The sequence below is a fragment of the Panthera uncia genome, assembly GCF_023721935.1.
Source record: "Panthera uncia isolate 11264 chromosome C1 unlocalized genomic scaffold, Puncia_PCG_1.0 HiC_scaffold_3, whole genome shotgun sequence".
In the NCBI taxonomy this organism is placed as follows: Eukaryota; Metazoa; Chordata; class Mammalia; order Carnivora; family Felidae; genus Panthera; species Panthera uncia.
The window spans coordinates 21,153,317-21,169,593 of record NW_026057584.1 but is presented as its reverse complement, the minus strand read 5'-3'; the positions used below and the strand labels follow the sequence as shown (position 1 = coordinate 21,169,593).

The window sequence follows — 16,277 nt, the reverse complement described above, 5'->3', positions numbered from 1 at the left end:
CACAGCATACCAGGCTGGCTGCTGATGCCCACAGCTGCAGTGACTTTACTGTTCTCCCCACAGACAGGCTGTGTGTCTGTGTTCTCCGGTTTAAGACTGAAGGCCTGGGTGGCACAGTCACTAAGTGTCCAACTCTTGATCCCAGCTCAAGTCATGAGATCACGGTTTGTGAGTTTGAGCCCCATGTTGGGCTCTGCATTGATCATGCAGAGCCTGCTTGGGATTCTCTCTCTCTCCCTCTCTCTCTCTCTCTCAAAATAAACTAAAAAAAAAAAAAAAGAAAAGAAAAAGAAAAAAGATTGAAATCCCCAAAACAGTGAAGACACAAAATCTCCAGTAAACAGCAGCCAAAGGTCTCAAAAGGCAAACCCCAAAGGCTGTCTGGTGGCACCCCCTTGACTACTTAAGGACTCCTCAACCGATTTCCCACCAAGAACTGAATTGCCTATGGAGCCCCTGGTTTCCAGAACTTTCCCTTCCTCTCTAAGGAAACCTCCCAGTGACAGGGCAGGTGGATCCAAGATCCTCTCCCTCTCCTTCTTTTCCCCTTCTCCCTCCATCTCTCTCTCTCTCTCTCTCTCTCTCTCTCTCTCTCTCTCTCCCTCCCTCCCCTTCCCCCTCCCTCATTCCCTTCTTTCTTCCTGTCTTTCCTCCCTCCCTGCCTCCCTTCTTCCCTCCTTACTTTCCCTCCCTTTTTCCTTCCTTCCCTCCTGCCGGATACTCTGGCTCTTTCTCAAAGCTTACAAGATCCATTATTTAACCGCAGTGTAAACATGGCTCCACAGATCTGGGAGTTTTTCTCAGCACGTCACCACCGAAGTCCATGACTTCCTTCAATGCCAGAGTCACAACCCACCTCAGCGTGAAGGATGAAAAGCAGCGACGCGGGGCCTGTGCTGTGGCCCTGCTGCCTGTCCCGTGCTCCTGGGCTCCCTGCCTTCCATGGCCATTTTGTCTCATGCCTTTGTACGGTGCCGTCAGGCCTGCAGATGGCCCGGACAGAAACCCTGTGAGGCGGGCAGGGAGGCTGAGGAGACGCCAGGGCTCGGGAGAACGAGACCCAGTCCTTGGTCCCTCCTCTGCTCGCACTCATCCTGGTCACCTCACCCAGTCTCAGGGGTTCAAATACCACCTACGTGAGGAAGGTTCCTAAGTCTATACCTGTGTCTGCAGGCTCCTACGCCTCCTGCCTCTTCCCCATTTCTGTGGATGTGTGATAGAGGGCTCGAGCACACCGTGGTCAAAGCCAAGAGCCTGGTCCTCCCACGGGCCTCCCCACCAGCAGGCTCTGCTTGGATAATGGAACCTGCATCCTTCCAACCGTTCAGGCCAAAATCTTTGACGTCATCCTCGGCTCTCTTGTCCCCTACCTCCAGTCCATCAGAAAGTTCCATTGGCTCTACGTGAAAAAAAATGTCCACCTCTGCCCCTGCGACCCCGAGCCAAGGATAAAAGGAATAGGCACTAACACACCACACCACAGAGTCTGGGATCTGGTGAGCCAGGGTGGGACGGTACATCTTATGTAAGAATCCCTCCAATTATTTTTTCTGCTGATCTACCTCTTGCTACCATTGCCTCCCACCAATTCCATCCCTAATACAACAGCCAAAGCGATCCCTTTACTATGTAAATCAGACCGCGTCACCCCTCCCTCAAAACCCATTCAGTCTAGAATATAAGGCGAAGTCATCCAGTGTTCTGTGAGGCCCCATATGACACCCCAGGCACTCTGGCCTCTTCGCTGTTCCCTGAACTCCTCAGTCACACTGGCTGATCCTTCTACCTAGAATGCTTTCCCCCAGGTATCCACACACCTCACTCTCTCCCCTCCAAATTTTTATTTACACATCAGCTCCTCGGGGCGCCTGGGTGGCTCGGTTGGTTAAGCGTCCAACGTCAGGTCATGATCTCACGGTTCGTGAGTTCGAGCCCTGTATCGGGCTCTGTGTTGACAGCTCGGAGCCTGGAACCTGCTTCGGATTCTGTGTCTCCCTCTCTCTCTCTCTGCTCCTCCCCTGCTTGCACTCTGTCTCTCTCTCTCAAAAACAAATAAACATTAAGAGTAAATTTTTAATAAGTAAATAAATAAAATAAACACCAGCTCCTCAATGAAGCCTGCCCTGAATAATCTACTTAAAATGGCAAGCATGCTCCCCTGCCCATGCTCTGCCTTTTCTTTGTCCTGTACACTTACTTACCTTCCAATTTACCTATTATGTTTGCTGCTTCCTCTCCCACTAGAATAAAAGCCCCATGGGGACAGGATCACTACCTACTTTGCTCAGTGATATACTGCAAACGCTTAGAACACCACCTGGCTCGTGGAAGATGCTCAATAAATATTTGCTGAATGATGAATTGTTGTTTCCCGAGTTCACAGGGCTCTGAATGGCAGAAATGAGTCTAGAATCCTTGTGTCCAGACTCACAGGCCAATTAACATTTTTTAGCTATTTAAGCTTATAAAAGTAGGCTCACAGTCTTGTGGGAAGAAGCAGACAGTTATGTCAGGTGACAGTGCTCTGAAGCACTTTATTCACATGGTGGATGAGGGACAGAGAAAGGGCATGGGGACACTGTTTTAAAAAGGGTTGTGAGGGAAGCACTTTATGACAAAATGATTTCGAGCACTGACTTGAATAAAGTGAGGGAGTTACACATACAGGTAAGTGGAGGAAGAACATTCTAAGTGGGCAGGGCAGGAAGTGCAAAGGCCCTGAGGCAGCCGCGTGCTTGGTGTATCTGAGACCAGTATGGCTGAAGGATGAACAGTTTTACCTTATGTGCTGACTCTAAAATCGAAACCTTGTATAATAGCCCTAACATGGAAACCACCCAAAAGTTTGCCAACAGAACAGATGAACAAAACGGATGCCCTATAAACCAATGAGAATCACAAACCAAGCTATACATAGCAACTTGGATGGCTCTCACACAGTTTGGTCTCACTTAGGTAAAGTTTAAAAGCAGGCAAAAATGAAAATACACTTTTAAGGTGCACACATATGTGGGAAAGCTATAAAGAAAAGCCAGGAAATGACTATCACAAAGGTCTAGATACAATCAGGAGTGGGGGATACAGGATGAAAGGCAGCTATCTCTTGCCCTGGAAGGTGGTTACAAGAATATTCACTTCATAGGTGTTGTTTATACTGCACATATTTTTATATGTTTTTAATTTCTAATATTATACATATAAACCTGAGTTTTTAAAAGCTAGGAAAAAAATAATAAGAGGCAATACAGTAAACTCTTACCACCTTTCAGGCAGTACAAGGCACTGATAGATACACACTGTCTCACCAAAATTATTCCCTAAAAAAAGCACAGAAGAACAGAGTGCACAGCATACAGTTGGTACAAAACTAGTATTTATTAACCAGACTAAAAAGGATTTCCATCACTAAGTACAAAAAAAAAACAAACAAACACCTATTTTACCCAACATTTAAGCAGAATTTACTTTTTAAACAAAGCTGGAGTGATAAGATCACTTCAAGAGATCTAGAGAATGAAAAGTTCCAGGAAACCTAGATCATGCAATGCCTAAGGGAAAGAAATTTCATCTTCTCAGGAACTTCCAATGTCACTGAGATTGACTTAAGCAACTCACGAATGGGGAAGAGGGACACTGGAGGTGGCCTGGGAAGAAAACCTTTAAAAGTCATCCTTAGACCAACCTTGAGGGGCTGACTTCTTGGTAAAGCATTTACCTCCTACTCATTGGACGTGAGGCCCTGTTCTGGGAACTGTGCCCTTGACCTCCACCCTTCTTCTCTTTTAAGAAGGTAAATGTACAGGCTTTGCAACAGATCCTTCCAGCCCCTTCCTGCAGCAGGAATCTTTTGTGCCTCTCTAGGCGCTTCCTGTGAATCACCGTCTGGCCCAGGGCTCCAGGCTTTGTACCTGCCAGTTCTGCAGGAAGTCATGGGTGAGCTGTGTTAGCTCGGAGAAGCCTGCCACACATAATGGGAAAAGAGTCAGGCCATCTGGGCCCCGGGCTGAGAGATCTCACTGACACGAACACTTCAGCCAACATTTTTTAAAGCCCTTCCGAGGGGAGAAGACAATTTATTCAACTCAGAGGTCACGGGAGCCCATGCCGCGAAAGGAAAAACTGCACACACGTGAAGAAAGGATTATTGTCCTTCTTGAGCTGGTGGTGACTGCCTTCCAAATAACTTAAACCCACCACTTTCCTTTCCCACAGGCACCTGCTTTCACCAGCCTGAATCAGAAAATCGGGTCCAGTGGCTCTCGATCCCAGGTTGTAACGATTCAGGGCAAGTCTCATCCGTCAAACACAGTTTCTAGCACACAGCCCATAAGCCGCTAGCTACACCCCTCCCTGCATACTAGGTGGCCCCTGCTATTTCTACGGCACTAGAATAGAATAGGAGTTGATTCCCAGCTCAGCCAGCTATGCCTCTGAGCTAGCTACAGAAGCTCTTGTGCCTCAGTTTCTTCAACTGTCAGGTGGGGATTATAGACCCAATGACAGTTGAGGCTCCTCATTACCATATCTGTACCTTTTCCCACGTACTGAAATTTATCTGTCCTCCGAAATCAAATCACCGATGCTGGTGGTGCTTTGGCAGCCCCCGAGGGAGGGGCACGTCCCCAGCTGAGGTCCAACAAGGCAATGCTCTGCCTCTTTGTGTCAGCTGTCATCCTGTACACGAGTGGACTTTTCGTGGTGTATTTAATGCCGCGTCATTTGCATTTTTGTGCTATTTATTGGTGATTCTGCTGTTTAGAATGGCCCCCCAGCATGGTGCGGCAGAACTAAAATATGTGTGTTCGACGAGCCTCACTCAGGCATCAGTCACAGTGCCGCTGGCCCTGAGTGCAATGTCAATGAATCAACAATATACTAAAACTAAGGTGTCTGTACGCAGAAGCACACAGAAAACAAGATACGTGTGGACCAGCTGACAAGTCGACTCGCAGGACAACAACCCTGGATTTTCCCCTCGGAGCAATGAGTACTTTCAGTCACCATCTGCGGGGGCCACAGCACATAGCCACAAAGAATAACGAGAATCGGGTGTACCTCACAGGGTTACGGCAACAGGCATACAGGCAGCGCCCAGTACACGGGGAACGCTAAGCACCACCTATGAAAGGTCAGGAGAGCTGAGCGGGGAAGGCTCCCGTCCCCACCTCAGTCCTCACCCCCGTCTGCATACCCAAGCAGGAGCCGCAGACGGAACGTTCCTCGATGGTCCGGGAAGTTCCATTCTGTTGCCCACACTCACATGCCCTGTTCCAGGCCTTCTCAGAACCGCATGAAACAACCATCAAAGAGCAAACTGAGGTTTTATTTTATTTTTCTCTACTGGGGACTCCAGGCACTGCAGAAAAAGGAAACCCCGACGGCTGTAAATTCTGAGAGATACGTCCGTAAATTCTGCTATCTGGCGCGGAGGCTGTGGACGGGCATGGAGGAGAGCAGGGAGCCAAAGACATGTGGAAGCTCATTATGTGGTTCACGTAGGTGGCTGAAGGGAGAGCCACAAACGAAAACTCAGCCGTGGTTGTAATTCTCCCCCTTTCTTCCTTAGCTTTTCAACAAGTGGACAGTCGTGGTGCTTATCGGTTATCGACAGCCCACAGAAATTAGAGCTTAGAGTAAGTAACATTTAGAGAGTAAGAATTGCACTTCTCTGCAAAACTTCAGTGACCTTCGTGAGATATGCTTTAGTGTCATTCCGTGGCAGGCTCTTCCAGGCCCCCCATGCCCGTCTGTATTGGATGTCATGTGGCAGTAAACTCTGGTGCCAGAGGGCTTGGGCATCGCTCTGCTTAAAGGCTGTGCTGACTGCAGCTGCGCCTCTAGAATCATATCATTTCAAGGGTCACAACTCACGCTCATGGGGGATTTTTATATGGCAAGAGTATGCTTTCATCGCCGATGGAAGAAAGCCATGCTATAAAAGTGAAATAAAAACCAATGCATTAAGCTCACTGAGCTCAAACATTTTCCCAAAAGTACCCCGTAGTGGGTTGAATAGCATCCCCTAAAAAGATACGTCCAAGTCCCAACCCCCGGTTCCTGTGAACGTGACCTTATTTGGAAATAGGGGCTTTGCAGGTGTGATTAAGTTAAGGATCCTGAGACGTGATTAACCTGGATTTACAATGGACCCTACATCCAATGACTGGTGCCCTGGCAAGAGCAAAGAGATAGGCATTTGAGACAGAGGAGAGAGCACAGGGAAGAAGACAGAGGCAAAGTCTGCAACTGAGCTGCCAGAAGCCAATGACACCAGGAGCCACCCAAAGCTGAATCCTGCAAGAAGCAATTCTCCCTAGAGTCTTTCTGGCTTCCAGAACTGTGAACGAATACATTTCTGTTGGTTTAGGCTACCAAATTCATGGTAGTTTGTTGCGCCAGTCCTAGGAAACTAACGATTCGCACCCCATACGTTCCTTTTAATTAGTAACATGAAACCTCGAGCCAAAAAGTCATTCACTGTTGTACAGACAAGTGATCAATGAGCTCGCCATTCCAAAAAAATCCATTTGTCCTCCATGCACGTTGGTTCGTTGTGGTTTTGATCACTATTTACATTAGGGAAAGGAATTAGTGCAGGGAAGAATGGCACGCAGAACCTCCGACCTTCCACGGTGACTGAAAACAGGAGTCTTCTAGGATTCCGTCCTAAAATCGGAGTCAAGAGCAGAAAACTGTGAAACTGAATAAAACCTCTGCTTTTCTTTGGGCCTGGAGCCTGGTGTCAAGGTCAGGCCACGTGTCCTTTCTCCAGACCTACTCTCAAGCTTCCTGGCATTAGAGAGGACTGCTCACCTATTCGCTGGTGAAGCAGCCCCGGGCGGCTAAGGAGTTGGGCAATCTGGCTGGGGTGGCAGCACCCACCTTCGAACTGTAATAAGCACAGGTGAGTGACCGAGGGATGAAAAGGAAGTAAAGAGAAACCATCACAACCTGGGGAAACTTTCCAAGGCTTCATCACAAAGCTGGCAACTGACATGGGCCTTAAGAAGAGTAGACTCTTGAGAAGTAGGACAGAAAAACAAAAAGTGAGGCCCCTGGGTGGCTCGGTCGGTTAAGCGTCCGACTTTGGCTCAGGTCGTGATCTCACAGTTCATGATTTCAAGCCCCGCTTTGGGCTCTGTGCTGACAGTTCAGAGCTTGGAGCCTGCTTCAGATTCCGTGTCTCCCTCTCTCTCTCTGCTTGTCCCCCGACCATGCTTAGTCTCTGTCTCTCCAAAATAAATAAACGTTAAAAAAAGTTTATAAAAAGAAAAAAACAAAAAGATGTTTAGCTACCAAATGTGACATGGGCAAAGACACCAGGAGGGAAAGCAGTGTGACTGCACCTGTCACAAGCAGAAACTAGAGAAAGCAAAATCAGAGAATCCAGGGAAAGAGGAAGCACGAAAGAAGGCACGGAGGGTCAGCACAGAACTGTGTCCTGCACGCTGAGAATACAACATCACACTTCTTTCTCTTGTAACCTTCAAGAGAGCAGTGTTCATGTAGTCAGCCAGGGGGCAGAAACCAGACTTCACGGTGGATGGGTGCTAAAGAAGACAGGGAGGGGGGCACAGTGAACAACTCTTTCAAGACATTTGTGCCAGCCACAGAGGAAAGCAAAGGATGGCAATTAAAGGGCTTGGCCATATCAGGATGAATTTTCAGTCAGGGGAGGCCTCAGCATATTTCTAGAACAAGGGGAAAGAAAGAACCAGTGGAACAGAGAGAAATACAGATCGCAAACCAGACAAGGGACATGCTTTTCCCTTCAGGTACACGGTTCCAGAAAAGGCAAAAAGAATGAGGTCGAAACATAAAAGGCATGATCAGACTGGCAAAGGAGGAGAGACTAAGAGCCGGTTTTCGTTAAAGAACAAGAATCCTTAGTGCATTCTGGAACAGGATTGCAGGTGACCATGCAGACAAAAGACAAGTGTAATTTCCCCAACCATACCTCCTCCAGGTACCGTTACCTAAGGGCATGAAGCAAAACTTGAAAACCATTACTTTACCATCAAGGACTTAGCTGAGAGGAGGGCATCTATACAAAACCTTTCTTTATAAATGAAAGGAAAAAAAAGAAAAAAGATGATGTAAAGAATGAAGTTCTCCATAAAATTAAAATTAAGGCCATCTGGCCACATGATTTCACCACACCAAGATTTCAAACCAGTCACTCTGGAAAACAATCTGGCAGTCTGTCAAAAAGTTAAATGTAGAATTACCATACGACCCAGCCATTCCACTCCTGAGCATATACCCATGATCACTGAAAACACACATCTGCTCAAAAACTTGTACACAAACGTTCACAGCCCCAAAGCAGAAACAACCCAAATGCCCATTGGTTGATGAATGGATAAGAGGTATGTAAATCTTACATCATGGATGAACCCCAAAAACACGATGCTGAGTCAAAGAAGCCAGACGCCAAGGCCACATATGTGTGATTCCATTTATACCAAATTTCCAGAACAGCAAATCTATGAAGACAGAAAGCAGATTAGTCGCTGCAGGAGAAGGGGCCGGGCAAGGAAGGGAGAGTGGTGAGTGACTGCTTAATGGGTGTGGTGTTTCTTTCAGTAGTGATGAAAATGTTCTCTATTAGAGAGTGGCGATGATTGCACAACTTTGTGAATATACAAAGAAAAAAAAAAAAAAAACACTGAACTTCTCACTTTAAGAATAAATAAACAAACAAAAAGGATTTCAAACCAGACCTCCTGATGACGTGAGTAGGAAAAAACATACAGGTACCCACACACACACCTATCACTGCCCCACACATCAATCACTAAGTGGCTCTTCCCAAACCTTGCTACCCTGAAACGATGCCAGAATTGACACTAAACCACAAAAGACCAGTCCATTCATATTCACATGCTCAGAAGAATAACAATGATAATTAACAACAACTAGAATTTATTGAGTGTTTACTATGTGTCAGACATTCTACTAAACACAGGGATTAGCTCATTTCATTTCTCATGGAAACCCTTTGAGGTACACACTGTTCTCATCCCCATTTTATAGATGAGTAAATTAAGGCACAAATAAGTTCCATAATTTGTGCCCAGTCACCCAGTTGGAATTTTCACCCCAAACAATCTGACTCGTGAGGACTATACATACTGTTCTGTCCCCCATTGGCTCCATCCTCCTAAAAATCACTTGCAAAATGTACTGACTTACAGTAAACCAGGGCAGGTCAAGATTTTTAACTCCAATAGCAATCCTGGATGGAAGACTGGAAAGACCCAAGGCACTGAGAAGGAGTGCTGTATTTCTAGTGACAGTGAATATTGACAAGTTGGATGTACAAGCCAAGCATGAAATTCTAGGTTGTTACCCACTTCATTTGGGACCAAGGGAACTTCACCAGATGTCTCCGTGCCCATGTTGACCTAACAATCTAAGTGGGAAACCATCAGCAAGGGCACACAAAAACATGGTGTATTGTGTGTACAATTGTTTATATATAAAAGAACTTGACCTGTATGTTTACATACATGTGCGCTCACTAAGCAGTGAGGGGCAGATGGTAAATCCCAAACCCTAAATCATAGGAGTGAGAGATGAATAAGCAGAAAGCAATCCAAGAAGACTGCTTGGGGGTGGGGGTGGGGGAGGGTGTTGAGAAACAGCATTTAGGAGGGGTGGGAAAGATAAAGGTCACTCCTTGAGGCAATCGTGAGGGGAATAAGAAGGCTGGATGGTTCCTAGAGCGGCCAGGATGCCTGTCTGGTTAAATCAAGGAGTCCGCAGTATTTAATATGCTGGAAAATAAGAGTGGGCAGACAGTAAGGGGATACATAAGACCTCAAAAGTCAAGGGAAGTGTTTGGACCTGACAGAGTAAGAAAAGGTAAATCATGCTTTGGAAAAGTAACGAAAGCTTTATCTTGTTAACTGTACATTGCATAAAAAAAACACTGGCTTCAATATTTGCTTACCAAACCCTTGACTTTCACTTCACCTCCTGTTCCCTAATTTCATGTTAAATCTTTCGTTTCTATCCCGTCTACCTCCAAGGCATGCCCTTGTGGAACCTTCGTTTCATCAAAGCGGAGGTACAAAATAATTGCTTAAAATGACAGCCCCGAACAAAACTGTGTCGTACGGCCCTTCAACAAAGCCACGCCAAATGTGCATCCAATTTCCTCACGCTTCCTAACTTCACCTGTAATGAGACCACATCCCAGTGAACAGGATGCCCCTTCAGAAAATAGGCATTTTTTTTAATGTGAAAAATATCCCCTGTGTTCAGTCACTTAAATTGTCTGTCTTTGGTAATAAACTTGAATGCAAAGTATCCAACTTGTTTTTTTTCCCCCTGGGTGAAACAGAAACTCACAGGCGTCCGTTTCACTGAAATACGCCTATCCGTACGCAGTCGGTCACAGCAAAGGACCCAAATCGAGCCCCTTTGCAAACTTCTCTCCGGTCCCTCCCTTGGCGCGGATTTCCACACGCATCCACCCGGGTCTCCGGCGTCTCCGGGGATCTGTGGCGGCGGGCAGAAGTCTCACCCAGGGGGCAGGGTCTCCAGGAAGGGACCAAGGGGCGCCTCAGGGGGCACCGCGAAGCCCAGCCCGCCTCCCCAGCTCGGACCAGCGCGCAGGCACCAGGCTCCGCGCGGCCGGCCGCGCACCCACCTGACCAGGGGCTCCTTCTCGGGCACGGCGGGCCCCTCCAGGCAGCTGCACGGGCAGCAGCAGCACACGGTCCTCAGCCAGTCCCGCGGCCCCATGGGGAGCGAGGTGCCCCACGGCGCCGGCACACTGGGAGACGGCCGCGGCGGCGGCGGCGGCGGCGGCGAGCGAGCGCGGCTGGGGCGCGGCCACCCGGCCGGCGTCCAGGTGCGGGGACAGTCGCGGGGCCGGGCGTCGCGGGCCAGTCCGTGCGCATCACGCCGCGGCCGGGGACGCGGGCGAGGCCGAGACGCCTGCACGGCCCAGGTCTGCGCGGCCGCGCGCTTTCCTGCACTTAGGTTTTGTTTGGGGCGCGTGTTGCGCTGGGGCTTTTTCCCCCCTCTTTTCTTTTAATTCCCCAGGCGCAAATGGGGACGCATGCGTCCCCGACACGCTCTGCTGCTGCCCTCTAAGGAGGAAGCAGGGACTCCAGGCGGAGGGCAGCACCGACGGGCAGCCCCGACTGGGGGGGAAGGCGGGGCAGGCCCCGAGTCGCCGAGCACGAGGTTGGCCTGAATCTATTCATACTTTTTACTGGCTTCACTCCCGGAGGAAATAAAAGGTCCTCCTTCCTACTCCCGTGCCTTCAGAGCAGTGCTTAGGGCGGATTTTTACCGCGTCAGCCCCACACAGAGTAAAAGCTACCAGAAGAGCACGCATTGACACATTACAGAAGTGGGTTTCTGGGGGCTTTTTTAAGATCTTTTGTTTTTAAGTCATCTCCACACCCAACGTGGGGCTCAAACCCCCGAGAGCAAGAGCCCCACGGTCCCCCACCTGAGCCAGCCAGGCGCTTCCAGAAGTAGGTTTTTTAAAAGTACTATATCGCGATGATTTTTTAAGTCGTTTTCAGGGTCACTGGTCCTTAAGTAACTCCCTTAAAAAGGGGGGGGGGGGGAGTGTGTGGGCAACCTCTATCATTAGTTCCCTGCAATTTTCCAGGCTATTTATACTCTTATTTATGCTTGTAGGAACTTGCAAGTATATGTACTTACACACCCCCCCCTCCTTTTTTCACCCAAAGCGTGACATACTCCACATATTTCTGCCCTGGCTTGTTCCACTCAGTACATCATGTAGACTGTTCCACATCAAGCCGTGTGTTTTTCCTTTATCACTTTAACAGTTATATATTGTGGAGTCATACTGATGCCCGTATGTGATTCAATCGGACCCCCTATTCAGGGACGTTTAAGTTCATTCCAACTTTTTGTCACTAAAATAATGCTGAAGGGCACTGGGTGGCTCAGTCTGTTAAGCTAAGACTCTTGATTTAGGCTTAGGTTACCATCTCAGGGATGGTTCCTGTGATCCAGGCGCTCTCTCTCTCTCTCTCTCTGCTCCAAATAAATAAAAACAACAACAACACATATACCTATTGAGTAAATGCTTGGCAGCTAAATGCTGGGTCATAGGTAAGATGCCTTTTTAAATTTTGATGGATCTTGTGATTGCTCTCCAAGGAGGCAATTCCAATTTGTACTCTGACAGCAACATGTGAAAGTACCTATTTCCGTATGCCCCCACCAGTCAAGCTACCACCTAATTTTTCATCTTTGCCAATCTGGTTTACTCAGCAAATACTTTATAAGCATCTGTTATGTGCCAGACTTGTACCAGGCGCTAGGGATACAGCAGCGAACAAAAGAAACAAAAATCCCTATTCTCTTGGAGCAAACGTTCTAGGCAGAGAGTTAGACAAACAAAACAAGTGTGTTCTTTAGTGTGTTAGTAGGTAATGTGGGCTATGGAGGAAAATAAGGCACAAGAAGTGCCAGGAAGGGGTGTGTGTGTGTGTGTGTGTGTGTGTGTGTGTAGTGGGGAGAGGGATGTTGTCCGTAGTTTTATATAGGGTGGTCACAGAAAGCCTCCTAATATGGTGACATTTAAGCCAAGACTTGAAGATGAGAAAGCTAGCTATGATATCACAGGGAAAGAGCATTTCAGGGAGAGTGAGACTGTGTGCAAAATCCCAGAGGAGAGAGAATGAACTATAGGGTGCATGAGAAAGAGAATTCTAGGGGCCCTGGAGAGCTGTGGGCCAGTAGGAAGAGTAAAAGGAAATGATGGAATCAGGGACCACGTAGGACTATGCAAGGATGCTGGATTTTGCCGAGCCAAGCTCCGAGTTGGAGGGTTTTGAGTAGAGGGAGTGATATGGTCTGCCTGGGTGGTTAACAGGATCCTTTGGCTGCTATCTTGAGAAGAAACTGGCTGCAAAGGGCTGTTTAGGGAGATACAAATGGAGGCCATTCTAATGACCCAGGTGATGTACCATGGAGATAGCAGTAGAGGTCGTATGGACTCTGGATAGAATTTGTTGTTTGCTGTTATTGTTGTTTTAATTTTTATTTATTTTTGAGAGACAGAGCGCGAGCAGGGAGGACAGAGAAAGAGGGAGACACAGAATCCGAAGCAGGCTCCAGGCTCCGAGCTGTCTGCACAGAGCCCGACGTGGGACTCGAACTCACGAACAGTGAGATCATGACCTGAGCCGAAGCCAGAGGCTTAACTGACTGAGCCACCCAGGCACCCCATGGATGGAATTTGAAGGTAGAGCCAACAAGAGTTGCTAAAGTATTGGAAATAGGGTGCGAAAAAAGAAAGAAGTGACTCCAGGTGAGGGCTGACCAGCTCAAAGGTTGAATTGCCATTGATTGAGATAGAGAAGAGTGTAGGGGGAGCAGGTTTGCAGGGGTGAGGAGGAAGAGCAAGAGTTTATTTTCAGAAGTGTCGATTCTCATGGGCAGTGGATTAATTTTTTAAATATGTTGCTACACATAAGCGTGTCCTGTTGTGGCTACATTAGAAGGCCGAGGGAGTTTATCAAGTGTGTGTTCGTTGACAGGCTGACTACCGAAGGATAGGAAGCAGAAAAGGAGGTTCCTGTGACTCTGACTTAGCTGGGGAGACTGGATGTGGACCCATCATGAAAAACTAACCTGACAAAAGTAGCAGCTACTGGCAGGCAGCACGGGGCTGTGGTATCCAGCCCAGCACCAGGCCATTTATCACTTGCATCTGTGGCAGGACGGAGGCTGAGTGTTGCCCTGGACAGCAAACTTCCCACTAGCTGGAAATCCCCTTGGGTGAATGCACTAGGTTCTAAAACTGGTTTTTGAATGTGCATCAACCCACTTAGGTTCAAGCAGAAAGTCGGTAGAGAGGGCTGCCAAAATGTGAACTCAGCCAGCAAAAAGATGAACTCTCGGGTCTGGCAGCTACTATTAACTACTGGAGTTGAATTTATCGAGTGGATGAATTACAGAAGGCTTTCAGCTCTTGGAAGATGTAGGTGCCCTGCCCCTTTACTGGCTTTGATCTTAGACAAGTCATTTTTCTGAACCGCAGTTTTCCAATCTGTGAAATGGAGACGATGAATCTGGTCCTACTGAACGAGATACAACTGTGAGATTCAAATGAAATGGTTTAAAAACCATAAAGCACCTTACAAATATCAAAGTTCAACACTATTTGTTGGGGTTATTACGGAGGATGGCGAGATTATACACAATGCTTGGCTAGCTAAAACGTAACACGGAGATCTTGGTGGCGGCATGGGAACAGAAGGGGGGTCCCCCCACTCGGGTGGAGGCAGCGGGAAGCTACGTACATTCCCAATGGCTTGAGGAATCCTTTTCACCTCTTTCTCAGCACAGAGAGGTAAAGTAACAGCCTCCACGAGGCCCTTACCTGGAGGAAGGGATGCATCGGGAAGAACATCCACGTGTGAAGGAGCCAAAGCTGCTCGCACTGACCCCTGTGTTGTTAGGGCAGAAAGAGGGAACTTATAACCCAGTTCGTGCTTCCGTTTCAGATTGGCACCCACACGTTGCCAGACGTCGACATCCAGAGTGCCGTTTTTGGGAAGCCATGGGTTAATATCTAAGGCAACCCGAAGCATATGCCGTAATTGTTTCTCATTTCTATCTGCCCCATTGGCTTCAAGTCACTGCTTTAGGACCTTGATATATCGCCTTTGTTCAGAGCATGAGGCTGCCCCACGTAGAAAGTCTTAATAACGCACGAGAGTAAAGAGAAAAGGAAGACAAAACCCAGGCCTGAAAAGTTCCAGAACTCGGCTGTTCTCGGAAGAGAAGCCGGCGACTTACTGCGCAGACTTTCATTTTCGAGCGTCCCTTCGGGTCGGTCTCAAGCGCTCACACGGGGCACCACTTGCCAGGAATGGACGGCAAACCCTGTGCTCACGGAGGAAAGATTACTCCACACTTTGCTAGGAGAGACAGGAGAAGGCCTGGGGGTCAAAGTTTGCAGACGAAGACCCCGTTTGCCTCACTCGTATTCTCGTTTATTGTGGTGTCAGGTTAATCATAAATCTTAGTGGGCTTGTGTACAGAGGGCGTATGACATTCCAGGCGTGCAGGAACAAAGGGCACATGACTTAAAGGTGAACAAGCACAAGAGACTACTAAAATCAGAGGTGGGCAGCAAGGGCCTATGTGTCCTACTGTTCTGCTAAACTGAGAATACAATGTAGAGATAACAGAGTTCCCCAAGGACTGCAGAAACACTTGTCAGGGCCGCCTAGGCATTCCGCAGGCAGGGGGGCTATGCAGGCCTGGGCATTCCAAGGTGCCCGCACCCCCTCCAAGCTTAACTGCAGCCCACCAGAGATCTCCGTGTTACATTTTAGCTAGCCAAGCATTGTGCATAATCTCATCATCCTCAGTAATCATCCCAACAGCTATTGTTTTTTAATGCTTATTTATTTTTGAAAGAGAGAGAGAGAGTACAAGCAAGGGAGGGGTTCGTCGAAGCAGGCTCATTGCTGACAGCAGAGAGCCCAATGTGGGGCTTGAACTCACCAACTGCAAGACCATGACCTAAGCTGAAGTCTGACGCTTACCTGACTGAGCCACCCACAACACTATTGATTAAATCCAGTATAGGCCTGTTGGGCAAATGTGGATTCCAATGTTAGTGGGCTTACCTATGACAATACTTCTTTTCATGTTTGTAACTCTGCCTTGTGTGGGCATCTTTTACGTGGTCTGTTTCAGACATGATATTCTAGAAAGCCAAGGAACCACATCTACTTAACGAACGTGATCAGGAGGTTAATGCCCTGTGCCTTACGAAGAATCATGTATACTGTTGGCCTGCTCTAACAATTATTAACATTTTTCTTTTAAAATTAATTTTAAGTTTTAAAACTTATAAATGAAACGTTCCTCTAAAAAAGTTGAAATATTACAGGGTAAGTTCCTTCTGACCATGACCCACAGTCCTGTTCACTTTCCATCCTGTCCAGGGTAACCTTATTATCAGTATGGTACCAACCTGTTTCTGGACAGACACGCACTTATGTGCCCCTGTGTTGTCTAATAACATCACTGTGTGTGTCATTATTTTTGGTAGTGTTTTGTTTTAATAGAAAAGGCACACATTAATCTGCCAGCTTTTTCCACCTAATAATAGGTCTTAGATGTCTATCCAATTAATGCATATAATAGTACCCCATTCGTTTTAAGTGATGTGACTCTTCTATTTATCAATTTTTAAAGGATTGTTATATCTGTGTTTTTGTAGTGCTTCTCTTCCCAGAAGTTAAATACCTGTATGA

At 47.5% G+C, this 16,277-nt stretch overlaps 1 protein-coding gene across 5 annotated transcripts in view; it reads right to left on the bottom strand.

Moving 5' to 3' along the window:
* Positions 1 to 14,992, bottom strand: part of MREG (melanoregulin) — a 61,693-nt gene extending 46,701 nt beyond the window's left edge. Inside the window, exons 1-2 of one of the 5 annotated variants that reach the window (XM_049614947.1) lie at positions 14,806 to 14,992; positions 14,387 to 14,453 (exon numbers count right to left, since the gene is read on the bottom strand). Coding sequence is in view for 2 of the 5 variants with exons in the window: in XM_049614945.1 (XP_049470902.1) it covers positions 10,658 to 10,752 (95 nt within the window). In the remaining 3 variants the exon portion in view is untranslated. The other 4 variants (XM_049614950.1, XM_049614945.1, XM_049614951.1 and 1 more) reach the window with 4 other exon arrangements.
* Between the last annotated feature and the right edge of the window lie 1,285 nt (positions 14,993 to 16,277).